Source organism: Chelmon rostratus, chromosome 1 (genome assembly GCF_017976325.1).
Source record: "Chelmon rostratus isolate fCheRos1 chromosome 1, fCheRos1.pri, whole genome shotgun sequence".
Taxonomy (NCBI): domain Eukaryota; kingdom Metazoa; phylum Chordata; class Actinopteri; order Chaetodontiformes; family Chaetodontidae; genus Chelmon; species Chelmon rostratus.
This window is the reverse complement of record NC_055658.1, coordinates 17,679,116-17,704,733: the sequence shown is the minus strand read 5'-3', so window position 1 is coordinate 17,704,733 and position 25,618 is coordinate 17,679,116. Positions and strand designations below refer to the sequence as shown.

The following is a 25,618-nucleotide window of genomic DNA, read 5'->3' as shown; positions in this document are numbered from 1 at the left end:
CTTTATGGCACATGCCTTGAATCCTGCTGCCCTGTAACACGAGTCGGTGTTAGCTGGATGGATGTGTTTATTCATGGAGTGCAGCCTGGGGTGTGATCTGTATGCTTATTTATCTGTTGACTTGTTCTTTTTACATATCTGACACCATCCCATGCATTAAAACAAGTGCTGCTATCAACGGGACTGCTTACACGGCAGTGCAGCTGCTTTTTGGGTAATATTCAGATTACCATGCTGTCAGATACTGACAGAATGGTTTTCAAAACAAACCCCCCTTAAAATGTCTTTTCTCCTATAAGCATATAGTTGTTAAGACTGCGTTTGAGAGCCTTTTGATTAGAAATGCTTGTCAAGTCATTTAAAGCTCCACTAACTGCTTGATTGGATATGTAAAAAAAACAACCTTGATTTTCTTTTTTTTAAAACTTCACATTTGAAGAGACCTCATGCCGACCGACTGAAAGAGCTGGGAGATAAAAGATGAGCTGGCAATTTAAGAAGCGTCCTTGAACTAACAATGAATATAGTTTTAAAAAAACCCACTTTTTATACTTGGATTCATTTCCAAGATTTTCGGCCCTGGTGGCTTTTTCGAGGACATTCTCTTCCGTTCCTAATTGTCAGGGTCAAAAAACTGTTTTGTTCTTCCCGCTTGTGTCCTCTCATGCTTGAACAGTTCAATTACTGACTGCTGAAAGGAAGCCACACACAAAGGCAGCAAATAATTTCTGTCTCACACAAACACATACACACACAAACAAATGCTCACATACACGCGCACACACACACCTCTGTAACTCCACGCAGGAAGGCTTCTTTGGCGAGTTTGGCAGGTCCATCAACAGTTTTGCCATCATCCTCTGGGCCCCAGCTGGCGCTGTAGATGTCGATGTGTTGGGGATTCAGACTGAGAGACTGGGCCTCCACCATGTCAGTCACCTCACCGTCCAGCATACGCACACCTGCAATCACGTTCCCACACAAATACATACAGACACACACACCAGATGACAAAACAGAAAGCTTTTCTTAGTACTTGCAAAGGAAAGTTTATATGAAATTGAATTGAATATATAAGTATGTAGTAGTATTGTATAGTTTCAAGTAAAACTCTTGAGAATCAGTCACACTTGAGACTGAGAACACAATGGACACTGCAGGCAGAACAAATAACTTAACTTAATTCAAATATTCAGTATTTATTTAGTATATTTAGTTGTTGTTAGTTAACATTGTTAATGTAAATCTAGTGTACGTTAGATTGGAAATATATGTATAACTCAGTAAACATTGGCTGTTACAGCAGCACAATGCTAAGTTAGTGGAGTATTCTTTAACACACACACAAAAAAAACCAAGGACTACACAGAAACATGCAAATTGTGCTGCAGGTGGCGATAACCTTGCAGGATCTTGTTCCTCTTGTCTGCAGCTCAGTGCTTTAGTGCATGGTGGTGAAGGTTTACCTGAGTGTGTGCTCATGTTCAGCAAAGTTCAACATGTGTCGGAACAAAGCAATGCTGCTGTGTGGTTGTCTGATTTGCATATTTACACACTTGTTTGCAATGGTGTACCTTGTCTGTGTGTATTTGCACAGCTCAGGCACTGGTGCAGCACATCCTGGTGGTGTTCGTTATTTGTGAATCCACTGTAACATCCTTATAGAACACACTAGGTAAATCAACACTATCTCTACTAATGGGCTTTGGCGCTTGAGCTGGCTTGGAAAAAACAAATGGAATGACATCAATTGCAGTGTGGGTGAACTGCCTGCTCAAGTGTCAAGCAGATGTCTGAGTGAAAATTCAGATAAAAAGATGATAGAAAGAAATTAATTGTCTTCCTCTGCGTGTCTGGATGAAATCAGTGAACTGAATGTAAATTCAATCAGACTTATTTTAACAGAAGTGAATGATAGCTGATAGCTGATCAAATAAGGCTTACTTATAAGCTATTTCGAGTGATCATTGATGAGGTGCTGTATCAGACCCGACACACACAAAACAATGCAGAAAAAGCAGACAGAGAGTGTGGTGCTCATCCTGACCAATTATTTCTGCTTCAAGTTCAAGTTTTCTTGCAACAGAACGATTTCTCTGTCTCAGCAACGTTCCTCCACAGAAAAAGCAGTGAGAAATCAAAGACAATAACAAACTAATTTCCCCCTTTGATGCATTGCAGGTCAGGTTGCTCCATGCTGCTCTATATGGGTTAAAGCAACCAAGCACTGACTCTTTGAAGTCCCCCAAAAGCATCAAACAGACACTGAGCTGCTAGTGTTTCCATGGCAGCCTGCACTTCGGTGAGAGAGCCATGCGATTCGCTGTGGAGACTCAAGAATCTCCAGTCCCCATCCCAAAATATCATTTCCAAAAACCAGAGGCAAAGGTTGACAAAACATCAAAGATAAATTGCTATTTTTTGGTATATGTGCAAAGTATGGTATTATAAACATCAATGTTCTAAAAGATGATGATTCTACAACTGAAAGTAGGATTAAAACATTTGAAAATAAGATCTGCATTTCTGAAATAATAATTTTGCTCCTACAACGTTCGTCTTAGTTTCAATGTTTTGATATGTGACCGTAATCGGCCAATAAAGCGTTGGATCCTGACTGAAAAGCAAACCTTGAAAAATACTTTATAGCGGCAGCAGAGCAGCTCACAATGGACCACAGCACACTTCTTTTTCTTGTCTTGCTTCACCCAACCTTCACAGCTCTCGATGTGAAGGGGAAAAGTAAACACAAATACACTCAAGGATTCTTTGTAGTTTCTGAATTTCATTTCAGTTCTAGTTTCTGATTCTACTGATGGAAAAGAGTCTTGAATGTGGATAAAAGCACATGCGCAGGTTTTTCACACCGCACCGTCTCCTGCTCCTCCTACACGACCACACGCAGCCCACTAGTTAGGTTACAAAGGCAGAATGCCATGTGGTATATTCCCACATGCCATCTGGAATGACCATAAAGAGGAGAGTTATGGCACTATACTGACAGGGTTCAAACTTTATGAAAGCAGGATGCAGGCAGGAGGCTATTAACATAAAAACAGAAGTAATGAGTTCAAGTATGCACTGGGATAAAGGCACTCCTACAGTTATAACTATGCATCATTATGCTACATCGTGGAATCAGTCCACAACAGACATTACAAGACATCCTCAGCACAGGAACAAGAAATAAGCAGTCGCAAATATAAAACACATGTGAGCAATGTGACCATACCAACAACTAACTGCAATCCTGATAGCCCATGTAATGTGGCTTCAATTTTAGAATCATACCAAGAGAAAAAGCAAAAATAAAACACAATGACATAACACAATAAGTTGTGTGCAATGTTTACTGACAACAGATTTACAAAGTGTTCCTGAGTCCATGTAGTAACACCCTTTATCCAAACATGAGTTCACAAAGAGGTGAACCTCGCTCCATCCTTGCTTGTGAACGACTGAGCCTTTCCAGGATGCTCCCTTCATACCCAATCATGATACTATCACCTGTTACCAGTCACCTGTTTACCTGTGGAATGATCCAAACAGGTGTTTTTGGAAGATTCCACAACTTTTGTTGCTCCTGTCCCAAATTGTTTGAAATGTGTTGATGGCATCACATTTAGAATAAGCATTTATTTACAAATGTTTAATTAAGTATATTGTCAAAAAGGATTATCAAATTGTGTTTTATTTGTTCTACACATGGTCCCAACTTTTCTTGGTATCGGGGTTGTACAATTAAACTTTGTTGTTTTTTTCCAATATGAAAAAGCCACTGAAGCTTCCTTTGAAGAATGGGAACAGAAACAAGAAAAACTATTGCCTCCCTGTAGACAGAAGCAAAACAACCCATCAGGGTGTAAAGCCCTTTTTAGAACAAACAAATTAATATTTCACAATATTTTTCCACACTCACATACTTTGTATCTTCTTTGCAGATTCTACTATGAGCGTGTTTATCGCTGACACAGACAATCTTAAATAATGATAATGTTTCATCATTAAATTATGTTTTCAATTGACTGTTGAATTCATAGTGAATTCACTATGAGATTAAACCAGAACCAACATAAAAAAAAAATATATTTTCTCCATGTTTCTTCTTCTGTTTGGACTTTGTTAAATGAAGGTAGAGAAAGGTGAAACTCACACTGCACATAAAGGTTTTGACAGACACTGGGTGATGAAATTTCATTAGCCAGAGTGACACAAATATCAAGCATGTGTCGGTCAGGAACAGCGGGGGGCCGACATCACAGCCGGGTGTTGACGAGCCCCTGCCAAACGTGTATTCTGACGATTTGACTTCAGCTCGTCTGTGACATGGCTTTCAAAACTTTAAAGTGGGCGTTTTGCCTTCAATAAAACCATAAAGGCAACGCTTTCAAGTTTGCAGTACCACAGTCAAACTCTAAGGCCCCCCCTTTATCTCTTTCTTTCACTTCTTCCGAGATGCCACCAGCACAACCAGATGTCTCTGAATACATTCAGTTAGCAGTTTATTAGGTGCCTCTGTATAATCCAGTGCATCCCAGCACAGCAGCACTGGAATAAACCCTGTCTTCATGAAGCCCACAATGTTTTTGACAGACAGGTGTTAATTCAGCTGTGGTATGTTCTGTGGTCGTAGCTACACATAGGGGTGGTTTTGCACTTCACTGTATATTGAGGGTGTGTATAATGTTTTGTCTGCACCTATTTACAGCAGACACTTAGAGGATGGAACATTAGAAGCTAGCAACATTTTTACCATGTTTACCTTAAATGCAAAGTGTGAACAGTCGATTTGACATTAAGTTAACACAGATTCCCTTAAAGCTCCAGTATCATTTCATCATATCCTTGTGCTTTTTGACAGAGGTGGAAGACATACGAAGATCATTTACTGAGGCAAGAGTAGTAACATCGCAATGTAGAAATACTGCACTATTGCAAGTGTAAGTACTCATTATTAGGAATGGCCCATTTAATTATTAGGAATGGCCCATTTTATAAAAATGTGTATCATATAATTGGATTATGGTTTTTGATGTATTCATGTACGTATCACTTTCATGCCGCAGCTGGGAAAGTTGCAGCTAATTTGAATGACTTTATATACTGCTGTATGAGATTAATTTACAGAAATCTATCAGATATTATTTGCTGATAATATTTTGTATTATAGTCTGAATCTGTGAAGATTCTACTAGTTTGTTTTTCAATGAAGTGGAGTAAAAAGTACAATGCTTCTCTCTGAAAAGTAAAGAAGTATACAGTAGCATAAAATGGAAATGCTAAAGTAAAGTTCAAGTACCTCGAAAATGTACTTAAATGCAATACTCGAGTAAACATACTTAGCTAGGTTCCAAGACTGTTTTCTAAATACTCTTACTAAACCATTACATTTAGAGCACACTGGCAATCCACATGACAACTGTGGCAGATTAAGTGGCATGCTGTGTCTGGGAAATGGGCTGAAAATAAGACTGGCGCTACTATTCTGGTTGTCGAAAAAGAAAAGAAACTATCATTTACCTCTGTGAGAACAAATCAATCAACTACTTGTTTTTATTTGATCCTACCTCCAATCTTGGCATTGTAGGCCACACCGACTCCACAGATCCCGTTGTTGGCTACTGCTGCCACCTCTCCTGCACACCGTGTTCCATGCCTGGGGAGGAGGAAGAAAGAGTAAGTGAGAGGCATGTTTAAGGGAAACTGTTAATCCTTTTAACTGCCATACACCTAATGACACAGCACTTTACTGTATATGTACCCACAGGTAGCGCACACATAACAACGCTTGCTTGTGTGAAGAATGTGCTCCCTCGTGAACCGTGGTCGAGCTGCAGACTGAGACAAAACAAACTCATGGAGACAGGTTCTTGGCTTTGATTTCTTTAAACAAATCTGAATTCCCATTTGTACGAAAGAAAACATTCAGCCAATGAGTGGAGACCACCAAACATTATCTATGGCCTTCTAGCATTAGTGACCTTGGAATGCTGCCAGGGCTTCAATCAAGTCGAGGGAAAAGGGGAAATAAGATGACATGCTACTGCCACACAGGGGAGGAAATTGTGAATTAGATTTGCTGTTTTCACAATGGGTCCTTCACTAAGCCTGAGCCTCTGTAGTAAGATCTAGCTCCAGGCACTGCAGTGAAGAGATCCAAGAAGCCGCTACAGAGGGACCGATCATCACATTCCAGTCAGGTGCATTCTCCTGGTCTGTCTGATGGACATGCACTCTTAATGCCCTTCAAACTGTGGCGCAACCCCCTCCTGGAGCACAGCCATTCCCAGACAGGAATGCCGGAGCCTGGGCGGCCCTGCCACACCAGGAAACAACAGAAACAGTGAATACTCACTACTGCAGGCACTATCTACTCAAGCAGGCTTCCATTACGGCACACTGGGTATCCAGCCAAACAAGAAAACAGAAGAATCAAAACACGAGCAGCAGATATCCTCCCCTGACACAGCAGACCACATCTGCTGTCAGGATGTGGACGTTAACTCTGAGGGTAACCTGCCAAAGCTGCTGTTAACTTATTCATTATTAGTTATTAATGAGTATTAAAGAAATTATTAATTCCCCGAACTGAGTTTCCTGAACTGCAATTTAAACTGTTCACAATGGAGAGATCAGAGGTCACAGAGGCTGTAACCCATTTTTATCTGACTAATTCTAATAAGACTTCTGCTTTCATTAAAGACACAGGTATGAAGACAAATGTCAGAGTATTGTAATCCAGTCCCCCAGAGATCTCTTCAGACACAGTGGAGAGCTGAGAAGGTGGAGGTTAATGTCAAAACCACAGCTGACATTGGCACAGAACTCTAATGTGTCATAAAACATCAGTGAGCTGGAGCCAGAGGTGACACGGAGTGCTGCAGTTAAAAAAAAAACATCTTTACGCAAACAAAAGTAAACACACACTCTAATGTCATCTGGACAATTTTCCACTGAACTTTATCTCAACATTCCTGGAAGTGACTAGTCTGTTGACTTTGGGGCCGCATGTCCTACAGCATCCGTGTTTGTGATGCAGCTGATAATAAAAGCAGCTCAGGTGTCTGTGATGGGATGCCGGGCATGCACAGGCCTATACCGCCGCTGTTCAACTGAGCCTTTTTCCCCCAAACCTTCCTTTGACACATTCATTATAGTCACTTACACGGTAGACTGATTCATAGCATACAAATGCAGTTACAGAGGTGAAGCTCTTGGTTTCTGAATCTGATTAAGCAAGAACTACTTGCATAATCAGGTTTTTGGGAGTGATTTTCCTGGGAGTGATGAAATGGATACAAGAAGATATCCTTTTACTGCTCCCACTCACCGTCCGGGTCAATGAGAATGTGAAGAATACATCAGAGGGTCAAACACTTTTGTGAAATGCTCTTGTGAAAGCAGCTCGCTCCCTGCTATTTATTCAACATGACTTACACAAGTCTCTAACATTTTCACTCAGCTATCGATTTGCAGGTAGTGGGCAGAACTGCTCTGTTTGAATCCAGTCAACAGTGTGCTGTCCAGCAAATGACATTCAAGGTCAAAAGTTATCTTAATACCAGTAAGATTTTAGCAGCAGTAGTTTTTTATCTGGAAGTGACTCACTTAAGTATTTAGAAAATGCATCACTAATATGTTTTGGCTACATAGGTAACTGATTTCAGAAACCACAAGATTACAATGTCAACACTTAGCAGAACAAGTTATAATACATACATACAGTGTGCCCCATGATTAGGAGTAGAACTAAGGATTATTTTCATTACTGAATAAACTGTTTATAATTTTTTGATTAACTCGCTAATTGTTTTGTCTATACAATGTAATAAAACAGTCAATTCAGTTAATTCATTTGGTGATCTATACAAACTTAAATAAAATCTTACTAAAAATAAAAAATTAAACTGACCTTTAATAGGACTTTATTCATCACAGTAACATTAGGTGCACATATACACACACAACCCCAAGGCATTAAAATGCTTCATTAAACTTACTGTAGTATTACAAATGGCTCCCATGATAAACATCTTTACAGTTTACTGCCCAAATCCCCAAACAACAGCTAATTAGAAACCTTGACTCTGTGAATTCATCTGTCAACAGGACGATCAGTCATGATGAGATGCCTGAGGGAGCTACCAATCCTCTGACAATGAGGCAAGGTGTGACTCAATGTCCTCAATTTGTCTGTGTGCACACATTTCAACTGATGTGGCATCCTGACGAGCCGACATCATGTGAAACTGAACCTGGATTCATCCTCCAGGCCCAGGGTTCAGAGAGGAGACTGAAGGGGTGTCAGCACAGCGCAGCAGATCATCACATGAAGTGAAACAACAAGCAGACACTGTCTGCAGGAACAAATAGCAGTCTGTCACTAGAAGTACAGCACTGTTCCATCAGTTGTTAACAAGTCACACATTAATTATCAGTGATGTAAACATCTGCCTGACACGCTGGCCCAGACTCTCAGAAGTCTTAACTCTCAATTGCTCCCACTTCTTAAAACAAACTATTACTATCTGTTCTGATGCTATAAACCTATTCAACAACTATTTAACAGTTATCTAAACCAACTGAAGCATGATGTTATGAGTCAGATACGCAGATATCACAGCGGGTTATACAACAAGAGATGTTTTAGAATTCATTCAAGATTTACTTGATTTGGAGTGACCAGGTGATAATATCAAACCAAAACCCACTTACTGGATAGAAAACTTCTACTGCAACACAGTTTGTATTGTTAGATGTAGTCTGGCTAGTTTTTTTATGAAGAGCTATATAATATATACACATTCAACTATTCAAACAAGTTTTGTATCTACTTGTATCTTTTTAAAAATGAACTGTTCACTGTTAAATAAAGTTTTTATAAAAAATTGTCACACGCATCGGACTGTTCTTTTCATTCAGAAAAATGGAAAAAAAAAAAAAAAAAGGTCTAAACAAGCTTCCAGTTTACTAAAACAAAACTCAATGAAGCAACAGTCAATTAGTGTGGGTCCCTGCAACATTACCAACATAATGCAAACTGTACATGGAAAGACATCAGAGGTACATGCCCGCTAGTTATCATCTCATCACAAGTAAGACAGCAGTTTCAGAGTGAACAACATCTGCTTTTATTTAAAACACTTTGATGCCTTCGCTAATCCTCCTCAACTAAATCTTGGTGGAGAAAGTCACTCACTTCTTGGAAAAGAAACAAGAGAACCTTGAAGGAACTCCAAAACACCTTTTGTATCCAGTGCATTGTGCAATAAGCTCCGACTCCCACGTCATATGTAATGGTGATAATAGGAGATTATGGTGAACAAAGAGCAATTTCACTAAAGTCTTGTTCAGATTATGGCCAGAACAACCCCCCTGGCAGATTCTAAGCACGGAGACCAACTCAGGTTACAGTGAACTACAGTTGGCTGCGGGCCCGAGACCAAAAACATGATCAGTATTCACACTCACAGCTGGCAGAACCATTATCACTGTACACAGCCTTAACGGACTCTCTCTGGAGACATGCTATTGTCATACAGATGTATCCAAACTATGTCTATGGGTGTAGTGCAAAGATGGGAAAAGTGTTAACCCAAATTTGCAATAGTGGTCAATTACTAATTACAAAAAATAAAATGGCAGGTTTAATAAACATACAACAATCCTCTAAAGATACCACAGACGATTGGCAATACTTGACAAGTTCTGCATTTCCTGCAGTTTGAGGTACATACAAACTTTTACAAGATGACTAAAAGAACGTGACAAAGAAAACAGTGAAAAGCAAAAAACTGTATAGTGAAATATGTACCTGTCCAACAGCACATTGATCTTTTTTTTTATCCTCAAAGTTTCACTTCTCGTCCTCACATCTTTCATTCAGTTACTTCTTCTTCCTTGCATCCTCCTAATTACTTTAAAAAAAACCACTGAGGCTCTCGAGGCCGTGGATAGGACCGTTTGCTGTTCATTAGTCTCTGGTCTGCACTGAACCTCAAAGGTAAATCTGCACAACTGTTTTGCTCTGCTCATTCTTAAGTCTGTTAATGGCTCTGCCAGTTTGCTAATGAGCTGGCCTTCAGGACAAAAGGCCTGGTGATGTTTATAGAGCATAGTAAGGAGCGGAATATAAAGAAAATGTCAAGAGAGAGATTAATGTATGATCTGGTGAAAATTAATCAGCCTGCTGTTTGGAGCACTGTAAGTATGTCGCTTCATCCATCGCCATGCACTAAATATTTCTGAATTTACATGCGCAGTCAGTCTGCACTTCCCCCTTGTTTTCTAAAGTAGTTTATGTTGTTTTTTTCCTGTGCCTCACCAACCTTTAGAAAAACATCTGCATGTTTATTGCACATGTTGAATAGAGTGATTTTGATGTAGTTTAAAGTTTATTTAGAGCAAGCCTTTCTCGCCATCAGGAGGCAATAAGTCCATGCCAGTCCAGCCAGGTTTGATCCTGAAAATGCATATTTGGAAACCATCCTGATAGGAGTCAGAAGAAAACCTGGAAAGGGAAACATCTAGATCACATGCCGACTTATATAAACATGAGTGTGAATGGTCACATTGCTCCTGAGCCATCCTCACTGCTTCCCGTATGCTGGGAAAGAAAGACAGCTTTATGGAGGTGAACAGAGTTGGGCTTTTTGCAGGGAACAGACACTTACAGTTTTACACAACCTTACGCATTTTCATGCCCGCCCACAGGTTGTTTACACATGCATCTGCACCAACCCACTGCAAAAGTAAGAAACACACACACACAAATATGCTCCCTCTCAGTTAGTCCTGCCACAAGGAAGACACGGAGAGCTGGGTGGCAAGAGATAAGGGCTGAGGTGAGCGAGGGTTGGAAAGAGGTGCAGCTGAAATGAAGGAAACATCAATACTAAGTGTCTCAGCTGGGCTCTGGGCCACTATGAGCCACCAGAAGAGCTTAAGCGTGCCTTGGCATAGATTGTGAATCTGTGGAGCTGCACTGGAGGGATGTTCTCCCACATTCCTCCAGAAACATTTCCACCATTTAGGGAAAACAGTTTCGGGCACTGGCACAAAACATTCCATTGGGCTGAATTAGAAAGCAACTGCGTATTGTTTGAATTGTGTCTATGTTTATCAAAACTTTTGCTGATAACTGTGTGTGTGTGTGTCTGTACACCACATGTGTTGCTCTGCCCCGATGTAGTGTATTTTGTTTGGAGTTTGAAAACAATTACACACCTTCCACAATCAGCCTCCACCTCTTATATGTTCCACAAAGCCTTTAAGTGGTTGATACAGCGTTCGCTTAGTAAGAGCATGTTTAGGCCATTCTGTAGCTCTGACTGTTTCCCCTCTAGCCTCCACATTCATGGTGCCCGCTCCAGGCCCCTGTCTCAGTTGGGGACGTTTGATTTCCATCCGACCCTCCAACTATAATCTTCTCTGCCATCACCAGTAATCGCGGTGAGCCCCAAGATATATAAAAAGCCTCTCAGGCCACTGGCCCACAAACAACAGATTACAGCAAATCAGAAATTAAAGTCAGAAAGGAGGCGGGCAGTGGGAATGAAGGAGCACGAGCACAGGCCCTCCAGAGCCAAGAGATTTGCTCTGTTTCATTAATGCTGATAAACTTAATTCAATCAATTCTGTGCAAGACATCACCGTGGTGGTAAACAACTCCTAATGCCATCTGCAGAGGCCACTGCAATAAAGCTGTTTTCTTCGCACACTACCTTAATCCTAGTGTAGATTTACTCTACTTACCCAGACTACAGAGATGCCCCGATGGCGCCTGTGTGATTTAGGAGGTCAAAACAAATTCACCAACTCTGAGTTGGGGGCAGGATTCATATTAAGAAGTAATGGCCCATTTGTGGAGAGAAAAAAAGCATTAAATGGCAGAAAATTAAAATTAATTGAACAAAACAAAGCCCATAGGCTGTGGCCTTTAATTAGTTTTGTTCCTTGACTCAACAGTGGATGGGAAACAGCCATGGGCCTATTTACATGTCAGCTGTCAGCTATCAAACATTGAGGGAGACAAATTAATGAACAAGTGCAGTTTAATCCTGACATCCCCCACACACAGCCGGTGCTTAGAAAACAAAAGTGGGTGGTTCTAGGGCAGGCCAAAACACAAAGGGAAGAATGGAAATTAAGTTGTTATCTGTGTAGATTTCTACCTGTTGTCATTAAGCTGCGTGTATCGAGGCTGAGGATCTGGGTCGCCATCATTCACATCGTAGCTGGCATCCGGGTCCTTAGAAAACACAGACAAGCTGTTAAGAGTCAGATGCAGAAACAGCCTTTTCTGAGTTTGGTTCATTCGAATATTAAAAAATCTGCAACACATAAAACTTCAAAATCTGTCCACACAGATTCTTAAAGCCCACCAGATGCTCAAATTTAGCACAAGGGAGATATTATCTTTAATTCAAAATCTGCTTTATTTCTTCTGTTCTTATCTTCATTTTGTTTGCTTCTGCAGAAACACAGCTTCTCCATGTAAAACATAAAGCATCAGCTTATTTGGGAGTTGTACTCACATAGTTCTGCATTAGGTCAGGATGGTTCTTCTCTATTCCATCATCCAGGATCGACACCACCACACCTTTACCTGTGTAGCCCAACTGCCACGCAGCTTTGGCATTCAAGTCACGGTGGTTGCCGTTGTACTGAGGATGGAGAGAAAATATCTTAGAAGGAATCTAATTATCTGAGAGACACCTGGATACTGACAAGAAGGTGCTTTTAACCAAATTTGGAAGGGCAATCATTTAAGACATTTTCAGTAGAAGGGGACTGAGCTTTTCACTGGAGCATCCAGGAAAAAATGGTGCTGCTTATTGAATTTCAGTCAGGGTTTCCATTATCTGGTAATTGCTGTTTCTTTACCGGGAAAATCTACTCAAGTCCGACATTTTTAAATATCTGGTGAATGTGAATGTGGTGAAAATAATTCCCGATTTAGATGTGAAAATATTCTGGCTCTGCACGCTGATTTCTCCCACTGCCTCTCTGATGTCTGCCCTCCCTCTCGATTCTCTCCTGATATTTTCATGACTAACTCTGTGAATTAAGTGTTTGTCGTTGGAAGAGTGGAAAGATGAACTATGAAGGTTTTGGTGAGTTTCTTGTGTCGAATTTGAATAAATTGTGTTTTACGATGAGAAAATTACAGTTTCTGTTAATGGAGTCTGGTGGCTTTGGCGAGAGTGATACAGCGGCTGTTTAAACAAAAAGGATCTCACGCTATAACAAAACATGTCTGTAGGGAGCATTTTCATAATGTTGTCAGACACTTAGAATCAGTCAGTGGCAAAAAACAAGAACATCCAGCGGACATACTTTGACGGTGCATAAATGCACGGAGGGATTACTTTGTAGTCTGTTGCATTGCTGTCGGCTACTATGCTGTTGCTCAATACCTGACCAGTTTCAAAAATTACTCACCCATTCCTCACTTGGACTCAGAAATATGGGGAAATAGGGTCCATAAACACAGATAATATTTCCCTGGAATTTCTGCCATATGACATTGAAATTTTCCAGCACATATAGACCAGCACCAATTTGTTCTAATCGAAACCCTGATTTCAGGCGTTCTTCCTTCAAATAGCTTTCGTTTCTCAAAGAGAGGAAGGCAGTATTGCAAGGTTACAAAAGTATCTCTATTCTGACACCATCAGTGCAATGCTCCATTTATTGCATTTATTATTAATACCAAGCAAAGCACCAGTGAACTGAACGATGGCAGACAGTAATGATTCTGTATGCTTTGTTATGTGTTTTTGACATTCAACTTGACCTTTGGTCCAAAGCCATGTCTGGCATTCATTTAGTTCAAAGCTCTTCTTTTTCAAGCATTTTGTCATGTATCTGATGCACCATCCGCCATTTTCTCTTCTTAGCCATTCTCAGACCATTCGAAGCATATTCTATCACACAGGATGAGGTTTGTTCCTCATACTTGTTATTGACAATTGACACGTCCATCAAAGCCATCAAAAAGATCATGAAAGCTGAAAGTGCAAGGCTGACTGATTGAGAACGGCCTTTTGTGGCTGACTCGCCGAGTGCATAATAAATCTGAGCAAGGCTTGTGTAAGGCCTCATTTTGAATATTGCTCATCGTGTAAGTCATTTTCTTTTAACCTTAAAGTCAGCGTTTCTTCTGCACACTGAAAGCCTGAGAATGTGAGCACATATACAGCTCGAGATCCCTGCTAAGGCTTGCTCACTGATTTATCAGTAATCAAAAAATCTGCCTCATCATTTAGATAAATATCTCAAAACATTACTTATTCATTGTAATAGCAGATGATGACCATTAGCATCTGTCCACCAAGGACACTCTGCCAACAAAACTACCCACACTTCCCTCCGGCCAGCCAGGTTCATCTTTAATGAAGCACAGATTTATTAACTGCTGGAGAGAAAGGCAGCACATATCTACAACCTGTCCTTGGCTACATCCTTGCACTTCTGAAAAATATTATCACAATTACTTATTATCTATAATACACAGAATGTATTTCTATGAGGAAAAACTGATGGTTTTTTTTCTGTAACTCTGCAGAGTGTAGATATTTGGACAGTCGACAATCAACAGCTCCATCTTAAAACACAATCACAACCACAGAGACAAACAAGAGGCAAGTAAAATCGTTGTCAAATGACTGGAACTAGGAATGAAAGCAGCATCATCTGAAGCCCTAATGCAGTGTTTAGGAGTTCATGGTAAACCTGGCAAATTAAACTTTTTGAACATTTTAATGCATTTTTTTTTTTTTTTTTGGCTCCATTTTTCGCTCCACAGAATTGTTTGGTAAACTTTTACTCTGTTCAGACTATGCAGAGCTGCTGCCCAGTTTTCGCCATGTTGTTGGTGTGGCACCTGGGATGTTAGTCAGACGGTCGGTTCAGAGTGGCGTATCTTTAGATATACTGGACTGGAGTGGACTTTCATTAAATTTGGTGCAGTTACTCCATGTAGCCAAAGGATGAATCCTGCTAATCCTCTTACTTACATCCAGCCCCACTAACACACTAACATTTCCACTTGTCCAACACCTCAGTTTGTTACACAAGACCTTTAAAACAAATGCCCTAATTCCCATGAGCTTCAGGTTAACGCTAACCGAGCTAAGCGGGGCAAAATGGTCATTGTTTGGTCTGTTAACAGCTAACATAGTTTTCTGCTGGTGTTGACATGGTGACATTTATATTCTACTCAAGGCTCAGTTGATCCCAGTAGGGGAAGGAATCAGAACATCAAAGGTGTTGCACCAGTTTTCATGTCATTTGTTTAATGAGCTTTACAACCTCATGGGCTGCCAACAGATTTTTATGTTTTATACTCACACAGGTAAAGCTTTTGCTTGAAAAAGGACCACAGAATTATTCACATCCATAAATTGTAGCACGGTAGCTTTAGTAATCCTTTTTCCCAGTTTTCCATGATAAAATATAAATTTTCCATCTCTGTAAGTTACATTATTATATCATTACAATATAACAAAGATAATATAACAAAGACTCTAGAGTGGCAACAATTAGTCACTTAATTAAGCAGCTGATTGAAAGAAAATTAATCTGCAACTATTCTATGGTTATAGCCCCTCAAATGTGAGGATTTGCTGCTTTTTTTGTACTATTGGTTGGACAAAATAATTTAAAAACATCTTCTGGCTCTGGGAAATTGTGATGGACATTTTTTTTATTACTTTCATTCTAGAGACTAAAGGATAAATCAAGACAGTAACTGTCAGATTAATTGATAACAAGAACAACCATTAGTTTCAGCCCTAAAAGATAAAAGATAAAAATGCTATTATATTGTGTACTTTACCATATCCATATGTATCACAGACAGGTTTTACTTTGAGTGAAATACTGAAGTGTTGTGAATATATGGCAGAATCTGTGATATCTAGGCATGCTGATTTAACCAGGCAGCAGGCTTTTATCTGCCTCATTTGCCTTTTAAGTTTCCACTAACTACTCCACCGCACTAGGGAAGTCAGTCTGTCTCTGTTAAAGCACAGACATTTTGAACAACTGGTGATGCAAGTCTGTTTTGCATCACCATGAATCTTCTCCCGCCTGAAGCATCCTCACAGTAATTGAAGGAAAAGTGGAGCCGAACAGAAAGTCTCAGGGGTTGTTACTGCTGCTTTGAACAGGCCAATGTATCAGTGACATTCTTCAAGTCAAACGTGAAAATCAATCAAGTGAAAACAAGAGCGCTTCAAGGTGAATCACCTCTGTCGCTTCCTCTTTGTTGCTGTGGTTTATGGACTAAAGTAAATCATCAATTGTTGAAGAGCATGCAATTCAGAATACAAAGGCGCTCTGTTCATGCATGCATGATATTGTTCAAGTTGAATCCTTTAGGAGAAGTCACTTAGACTTGCACTTAAACAAGAGACACAACAGCATTTCACACAAAGATACAGTATATTGGATTCATACAGGCTTGTCTTTTCACTCGGGGGAAACATCACAGGCCCAAATTTAATTACCGGTATTGACTTTGGGTAGATAAAAAGCTCAACCAGCGTGCAGGGCTGAATTATGCTCACAGACACACCAAAAACACACGTATGCTTTTGCTAAATGAAGTTTCTGTTCAGCAGGGTTCTTACTCACCAGGTACCACTGGTCTCTGAACTTGGGATCAAAAGGTTCTACGTAGACATCTCTCTTTTTTCTCCGTTTCGACACCTGTTGTTCTGCCCAAGTCACCTAAACAAGACACAGAAATACACATGTAGAAATTAGCTAAACAATAAAATGATGGTGAGGCTCAGCAAATATAAAAACTCTACCCACAAACTGCTAACCGTCATATAAAAACAGAAGAAATAATTATGTGCTGGACACAAGGGTCACGACGTCAAATAAATTAATAGAGATCCAAATTCTCAGCGGGATGACAGCAGACAGAGTGAGATTAGAGGCACAGGGGTATCGTGAACCCCTCACTAATGAGACTCGCTGATGAACTCCACAGCAGCCCGAGACTAATTAAAATTTCTGAATTGGTGTGAAATGGGATGCACCAGGCTCTGTTATGCTTATGGGTACACCTAAAGACTTATGCACACTAACAATGCACACACACAAAGGGACAAATTCACTATAAATTGAACAACACAACTGTAACCCAGTCTGCAGCAGCCTTTCGTAATGTTTCCGAGCTCCCACAGAAAGTGTTGACGGGAGCAGAATTCATACAGTGAAAATAAGCCTGTATCTTACTTCCTCTGCAGAACCGTGCTCGCTGCACAGCAAAACGCCCGGGTAGATGAGAACGGGGGAGGGGGGGGGGGAAACATGTCAGAGAAGGAAGACAGAGAACTGCCTGCCGCAAGGACGGAGCACCTGATGTGAAGGACAACCAAATCACAGTGCACCTCTCTCTCTCCCCGCCTCTGCAGATCACTAGAGACGTAAGAGTAAAAGAGGAAAGAAGTAATGAAGGTCACATTAGCTGCTACACTGAAGCGATGCCAATTCAACACTTCCATAATATAACACTGTAATGGAATAATTTCACTTCAAGGAGATGTGTGGGGTTGGCGTGTCGCTGCTTTGACCGGTGAGAAGCCCAGTCTAGTCAAAGAGAAGGAAATGTTTTTCCATCAGGACTCACCGGATTCTTACTGGGAAGATGAGCGTCAGCCCTGTGAGGTATAGCTAGGGTAGATCATGCACAAAAACTGGGTGTAGTTTCTTCACTCTGAATATGTGTACTTAAGGATTATGGGCCTTGGTAAAATAAAGTCAAAGAACTACAGCTGACAAACAGACGGATGAGTCTGCAAATGTTTTCAGTTAAAGCTGCCAAGACTTCATCCAACATTAAACTGGCTGCCAGTACAGTTGCATGAAAAAGTTTGGGCACCCCTAGTCAAAATGTGTGTTATTATGAATAGTTAAGGGAGTAGAAGATGGACTGATCTCCTGTCCACATAAAGGAAGGAAGGAGGAGAAAAGGAGCATCATGCAAAAGTTTGGGCACCCCGTGAGAGTTGAGCTCTCAGATAACTTTTACCAAGTCCACCCTGATTAGCGCTTATGGAATGATCACAATCATAATGAGGAAAGTGACTTTGAATCTTTATGTGTGTGTGTGTATACATACATACATACATACATACACACATATATATACATATATATACACATATATACATATATACACATATACATATATAAACATATACATATATAAACATATATACACATATATATACACACATATATACACACATATATACACACATATATATACACACATATATATATACACATATACACACATATATATATATACACATATATATACATATACACACACATATATATATATGTGTGTGTATGTATGTATGTATGTATATATAGATAGATAGATATGCCTAACACTTTGCCTAACATATGCCTAACACTTTGAAAATTAAATAAACTGATTGTAATTTGTTACAAACAGGAACAGGAAAAGTGGAGATCAAGTTGAGATCTGGAAGACCAGGAAAGCTTTCAGAGAGAACTGCTTATAGGATTTCTAGAAAGGGATATCCAAACCCCCTTTTGACTGCAAAAGACCTTTCACACATGCTATAAAAACAACAGGGATTCTTTGACAGTCTCCACATTGTATATGGCCAGAACATAAATTAAGACTAAAAGGAAATAAAAGTTGAAAACTGCCACTGTAAACTTTTTCTTTGTGCTGGCTTTGTCAGCCTGTCAATCTTTGGAGGATGAAATGAAATCTGATCTAATACATTTAAAGAAAAAATGCCTGTATCCTACTGCCTCTGCATTTTAGTCTGGGACATCCTCTGCAGACAGTAATGAGAAGACAAATCAAGGTAGTACATCATGGCACACAAAAATGTGAAACTGGTACCCGTCCTGTATATATTTGCCATTTATACAATGCAAAGATTGACGATGTAAAGTGTAATCAAATCATATCAAAACTAAAAAGAACTCCATCATATCAGCTGCTCAAACTTATATTTAAGATGAGCTAAGATAAACTTTATTCATCCCCAGTCAGGGAAATTTGGGCATTACAGCAGCATTGAAAGCAGTGGGAAGAAAAAAATAGCAGAGGTAGAGAACATTCGAAAAAAAAACAAAAAATAAAAAGTAGACTATATATATGTCCATATTATATTTACTGAAAAAAATTGTATGTATCTTATCAATTTATCACATTTTTAGAAAGAGAGATTCCAAACCTACTCCTACATGACATTATTACGTCATCTAATTAGCGTGAGACAGGTTTAGAGACAGAAAGGCAGTTGTTGATGCGTTTCTCTCTGTCTGGCTCCTAAAGGAAATGGCAGTATTATCGACTGAAAAAAGGTTCTGTCTGGGTGACAAAGACTCAGTTGTACGCAGTGACCACGTTCAACTTCATTACAAGAGTCCAACAGATTTTCAGTCAGATACAAACAAGCTATTTTCTCTTGCATCATAAGGAGATGTATGTGATTTCCCCTTTCCATTTCCTCATCTGCTTCTCAGTCACACATGAAATCCTGTATGAGACCTGACTCATTCACACATATGTAGGGTAGGTCTCTGTCGTGGAAAATAACATGCTGACTGTGTTCAAATATGACAGGATTCTTATTAAATAAAAAGATGCAATGCTTGCGCAATATTTGTTCTCTGAGGCAACAAAGGAAGTATAATGTACAAGGGAACATATGGGTTGCATTGCATGAAATCTCCTTCTCTTCGGGGCGGAGGATGGTGTAACTTAGAATTCCTTTCGTACTGTTTTGCATTATACACAAAACCATCATATGTAAGAACTTTGTGCTCTTGTGCAACATGGCAGCTTCTATTCACACTTGAGCTGTGTGTGAAACATTTCAGAAATGCTATCAGGTCTAACTTGACAGACTGGTATTTATGCAGTCATTTTTAATGTTGCACACAGTTCTTGGAAATGTCCATCAAAATGCAGCAACTCATGCTTTGGTCCAACTCATAACGAAAGGATGGCACAGATTAGTGGCTTGGGTGCGTTTACATGCAATCAAGAAGACAGGGATTCTTAATCAGTCAACGACGGTAAAAATAACTGAAAGCTGTTTACTAGTACAGTAATGATCTTCATTTGAGCACTTTCGTTGTTGCTTTTGAGGGAAGCAATATATCATTTCAGTACACAAACTACATGAAAAAGTAGTCACTAAGCACACTGATCAGTTCATGTAGAGTTATGCCAGGATCAGACTACACAAATCTAGCTCGATTTTGAGACGAGTTTGTCGTGTCCGACAAAGCACCAGCGCCAGGGCAGATAATGAATAACAATAATAAACTTTATCTAAATAAAGCATGTTATTATTAAATTACCAGGATCATGGCCGATTGTGAACGACAATCGGGAGCCTATACCCGTGTAGTTTGACATGCATCCACAGCCATCTTTTTTTTTTTTTTGCGCAACACAAGACCGTCAGCATCACACACACAACACTTCTGGTTACTTCACCCGCCTTCCCGATGACCTCTGAGCTTGAGACTGGTTGGGGTCATACGTGTAGGCTTAAGAGTCACCCGGCCAAGACACGGCAAGAGTTCATGGCACTGTGATCATTAGATCTGACATGGTGACCATCGTCAAGGACAAAAATATTCTGTAGTCTGATCCCACCACTAGAGAAATACAGGATATAGAATTTTTTTTTTACTATTTAATATAGTATGCCAGTGACTGTTCAGTAAAATGGACAATGTTTATTTGAGTATTAAACTGAACTTGAGATCAAAGTACTCATTTTCAACAAAATTTTCTCTTCCCTCTCCATACTCAGAGTAAACAGGAACGAGAAACAATAGAAATCATACCTTTCAGCACCAAACTCACAATTCATTTTGGACAGATTTCCTACTTTTGGCAGAAGTGTAACAACAAACATTTCCACTTTCCAGTCTTTTGAATATTCTTTAATAGCCTGTGACAGAACACAGAGCCCTGAAGTTGACAAACAGCAGTTTCATTATAAATGAGCTTTAAAAAAAGGAAAGCAGTGTCTATCTCGTGCATCCAGACAGATCCAATGCAGAACTAATGCTCACAAGCAGACTACTCAGCTTATGTTTAGGTGGAGAGTCCTATCTGTCCGCCAAATAGATTCCCCACCCTATTCATTTTGCCCACCCACTGCTTTGTCCCTCTTCATTATACAAACATAGCATCCTTCCTCTGAGGCCAAGTGGAAACCTCAAATAAAGCATTGCTACCACAGAGGAACATAATACCAATTATAGAGCAGATATGCAGCTATTCCATTTACATTTATTCTCAAGCTTTTCTGTGTTATAGTTGCTTCGATTCTGGCCATAGTCATGAAACTGACAATAAATGCCTTGACCACAATCAAACAAATGCTCCTTAAATTCATTGTTTCTCAGCATCTGGCTTGTCCTATTACTTCTCTAATTTTCAACTAACTAAACAAATACACTGAACCAAAGCAAAGTGCACACAGCAGGAAAGTAACAACCAAATAAATCAGAAGACAGTAGAAGGTATGGAGGTTGGAGGAACAGACTAAAAACTTTAAATCTTCAATAGACCCTATTAACAGGGCTCTGTTAGCCAGTCTATGAGATCTGGCAGAGGTCCAGGTGCTTCTTCAGTAATTAGACACTCTTCAAAGAGAGTTTACTGAGCCTTTTGTTCAGGCTTCATCTCGACCGCTTAAAAAGCTGCGGGGACAGTCTCTGTAGGATTTCACAATTCCACCAATTAGGAATATTTTTGCAATGTTTTGCCCTTTCATAAAAACTGTGCAGCTGATGAAAATGTGAATCAAATTTGCAATGATCTGCTGCTACATAAAAGCTTTGATCAAACCATTAATTGCAGCAGAGTTACAGAATTGTATCAATGTTTAGATGCCAGGAAGTCTATGCATAATAACCATGGGGATCTGGTAAAAATTGCAAGCTATTACAGCATTTGTTAAGCTTGACCTATAATTAAATAATCAAACAAACAAACTCAACAAAATCTTGTAAATTCTTGTAGGTCCCACAAGCTGACCCGACCCCTCCTGGACAGTTTCCACTTACTCTGAGGTGCTGTGGGAAAAAAAGAATTCAACAACAGGAAATGGAGCCGCAGTGTTAAAGGAAATCCCAAAGAGGGAGGTGGACCGTTTCTAACATGTACGCAAACAAGCCCAGCAGAAGCTGTTCTACTCCCAATGTGCACCTGCACTGTGTAACTGCACAGCATGTCAGCACAGTGTGTCAGCACAGCCAGCGACTTCTTAAGGCAGGTTTCGTTAAAGGCAGCGGATTAGTTTTGACGTATATAATGCTTCCACAGTTGCACTTTAGATGAACAGTTTTGCCTTTATTTCTGTGACATCTAACGGGTACACAGTGTCTCTTAAGTGCTGCTGTCAACTGTCAACTTTTTATTTTACTGCGCATGAAACGAGGCTGTCTGAATTTAGTCTAAACCCACCTGTCATAACAACAACAGACTAACACTTCCCTTGTGAACAGATGTTATAGAAAACAATAAGGGACATTTCACAGAATATTATAGGAGCCACTGAAATAAAGCTCTGATATAGAAACAGGGTCACCGTTCAACAGTTTGTCCACTGGAGAGCAGAAATTCATTTGATTTTCAAAATATAAACTTAAAACTAAATATGACTTGCGTAATTTTCTCTTAAAAGCTGCAACGATTAATCAATTAATCGATTAGCTGCTTGAATGAAGACAGCTGTGGCTCATGAGGTAGAGCAGGTCGCCCACTAATCACAGGGTTGGCAGGTCCTTGGGCAAGACATTGAACCACAAATAACTCCAGACGGTCAGGCCACTACCTTAAATCATAGCTCGCTGCCAAAGGTGTGTGCCAATGGGTGAAATTTTGAAATTAAATCTTTTTTATTCAAGGAAGATTCACTTGTTTTCACTTCTCAAATATGAAAATTTGCATCCTCTACATATTTACATTAAGGTAAATGAAGTCTTTTGTTGTACAAAATAGACGTTAGCTCACTGAGCAGACCGAGCAAACCGAGCCATAAAGGAAGTCAGACACAGGAATGGTGTAGAGAATAGGGCATCTTTTCAAAATAAAACACCCTTTGACTGCCACTTTTACATCAACAATAAATTCAATTACAGACAAAAAGTAAATGATTCAACTATGAAGCCTGCTTACCCATGGCAGAAGCACAAAAATCAAGAGAAAATGACCAAATAAACACAATCTGAGCAAGTCAACAAAGCATGGCAGGCAAAACGCTCTCCTTCTGAAACACGACCAGTGGGGATTGGTACATTTACTTTGATGGAGTGACCTATTTAACACTTTCGGCAGTTAGTTAAGTAGATGAAAAAAAAAGTAATCAGGCCTTTCAAACTACCCTCCAATATTTATTAAGGTTTTCATATTGTTACATTCAGTCACTCAGTTTTTATAAAAGCATTTTTAAAAGGTTGGATGGTTTTCTTGATGGAAGGATCTTTAAGAAGTACTGATACATCCTCTTTCTCAGCCACACACTATTCCTACAACCATGAATGTTAATTTCACACCGTTCCCCTTGTCCTCCGCAGTGAGGTAGGACACAGGAAACTAACCTTACTGCGAGACAATGCAGCCATGTGAAATTTTAATTTTGATCAGTCAAGGAGGAGGAAATTGTTTCACAGATATAGAGGAGTGTCTGTATCTGGGGAGCATCGGCACACACGCAGCAGCTCACCTTTGAGCACTCAGGTGAAAGGAAGACAGACAGTTTGAATGTGGGGCTCGTCTGAGACAGCCATTAAAAAAAGAAGGTGACATATGAGGGCTGAGGGTTTGGTTTTTTGCTCTGTTTAGCTTATGGTATTCCTCTTTGTTTGTACTGTGCTTCTCCTCTGGTACTGCACACAAAAACTGCTCATTTAGTGAAATGACTGACTTAACAATTTACCTCAAATTATCAATCAAATGAAAGAAAAAGATCAAGTTTCATCTTGGACACGACAGCTTTCTGAGATTTTAAATGATGACTCATCCCATGTATTGATATCTTGTCAAAAACACAATTCTAAACAGTCATGGATGAATGCATCCCTATAATACTAAACAATATATCATGAGTTAAGAAGAAGATGTTTAGGTAATGTTTAGGTAATTCGTTTAGGGATCATATGTGAACTCACAGCAGAACATTTTAAATAATGACAAGTCAAAAGTCCCTTATGCAGGAAAGCTTTTCTTAAAGTCCTGCCAACTGCAAGGACTACAAGACTAAGTCTTGAGTTGCATTTTCATTGTGGAAATAATGTTATAAACATTTAGACTGCGAGCTCACAAGATATAGACCTCTCACGTGATTACACTGGAACCAAACAACAGCAAGCGAAAATAAGAGGACATTCATTTTTAAAAAACGTCATTTGTAAATTTGTATTTAAAAGCTTTAAATAACTGTGCTCGTTGATTAATGAATAAATACAAGCAGTCCAAATACCTGATTCAGTACCATTTATCTCTCAAAAGGCAACAAAAGAGCTCTGACCATGCTGATGCTGTAGATACGATAATGGTGACACCACACACACACACCAAAACATCAATAAACCTCCTTTACACGTATGAACACACAGTCCATATATTGTAGCCCCTGAAATTTTTCTTACCTTCGGATCTTTTTCTAGACGGACTTGTGTCCCCCTGTGATCTGACAGCGATCTCTTCACCACCGTACGATGCCGAAAGTGATAATAATCACCAAATACCTGAAAAAGACAAAGAAATATGATCAGTTATCACATAATGCCATTTTTAAATCTCTCTCTCTCTCTCTGTGTAATCTGATAATACCGCTACATGTAATAATAGCTTCAGTGAAGTATGAAATTACTCTGTCAGGCTAGTTGTACTTTTCTCTACCACTAAACCACCATTTGGTTCATATTACAATACACCACTATTTGCCTAGCCAAATAGCTGTATTCAATATTAGAGAAATATATTTCCACTTTCTATCTCCAACTACCCCCTCTAACACCTGGTGCCACAACACAGACAAACATAGTCCCCTGTGGGAAACCTCGTACATGACCCACAATCCTCTGTGCTCAGTTCAGTTATTACAACTATGGAATCTAGGTTATTAATATTGAGCAGTGATACGCTTTACTTCAAAGGATCTGACAAAGAAAAGGACTCTGCATCACAGCAGAGCAGTTTTAGAGGGAAGACAACTTGATGGTATGAATCTACACAAGTGCTTCAAAAATTGTAATTCAGCTAATTCGCTGACAGAGAAGACAATTTGACAACCCATCCATAATTTTATTTAAGATTCAGTAATATTTCCTGGTTACAGCCTCTCCAGTGGGAGGACTGGCTTGCGTTTCTTTTTCGTTTATAGATTTTTTCAACTGAAAATGTTAGTTGCATCTCTAATCTATACTTAGCGAACATAGTACAAGTGCGAGTCCAATACGAGCCCAAAGGAACATTTTTACAATCAGAGTTAAATAGTGTGTTCTGTAGCAAACCAATCAAAATCTATGCAGATACTACGGTGGTGTGAACATATTTAATATAATTAGACATAAT

General features: G+C 39.6%; 1 protein-coding gene across 3 annotated transcripts in view; it reads right to left on the bottom strand.

The window, feature by feature from the left end:
* Nucleotides 1-25,618, bottom strand: part of furina (furin (paired basic amino acid cleaving enzyme) a) — an 80,161-nt gene that overhangs the window by 16,605 nt on the left and 37,938 nt on the right. For all 3 annotated transcript variants that reach the window (XM_041933911.1, XM_041933988.1, XM_041934067.1), the window contains exons 3-8: nt 24,691-24,789; nt 16,642-16,737; nt 12,537-12,665; nt 12,174-12,250; nt 5,568-5,656; nt 790-962 (exon numbers count right to left, since the gene is read on the bottom strand). In XM_041933911.1, coding sequence (XP_041789845.1) covers nt 790-962; nt 5,568-5,656; nt 12,174-12,250; nt 12,537-12,665; nt 16,642-16,737; nt 24,691-24,789 — 663 coding nt within the window. The remainder of the gene's footprint in view (nt 1-789; nt 963-5,567; nt 5,657-12,173; nt 12,251-12,536; nt 12,666-16,641; nt 16,738-24,690; nt 24,790-25,618) is intronic.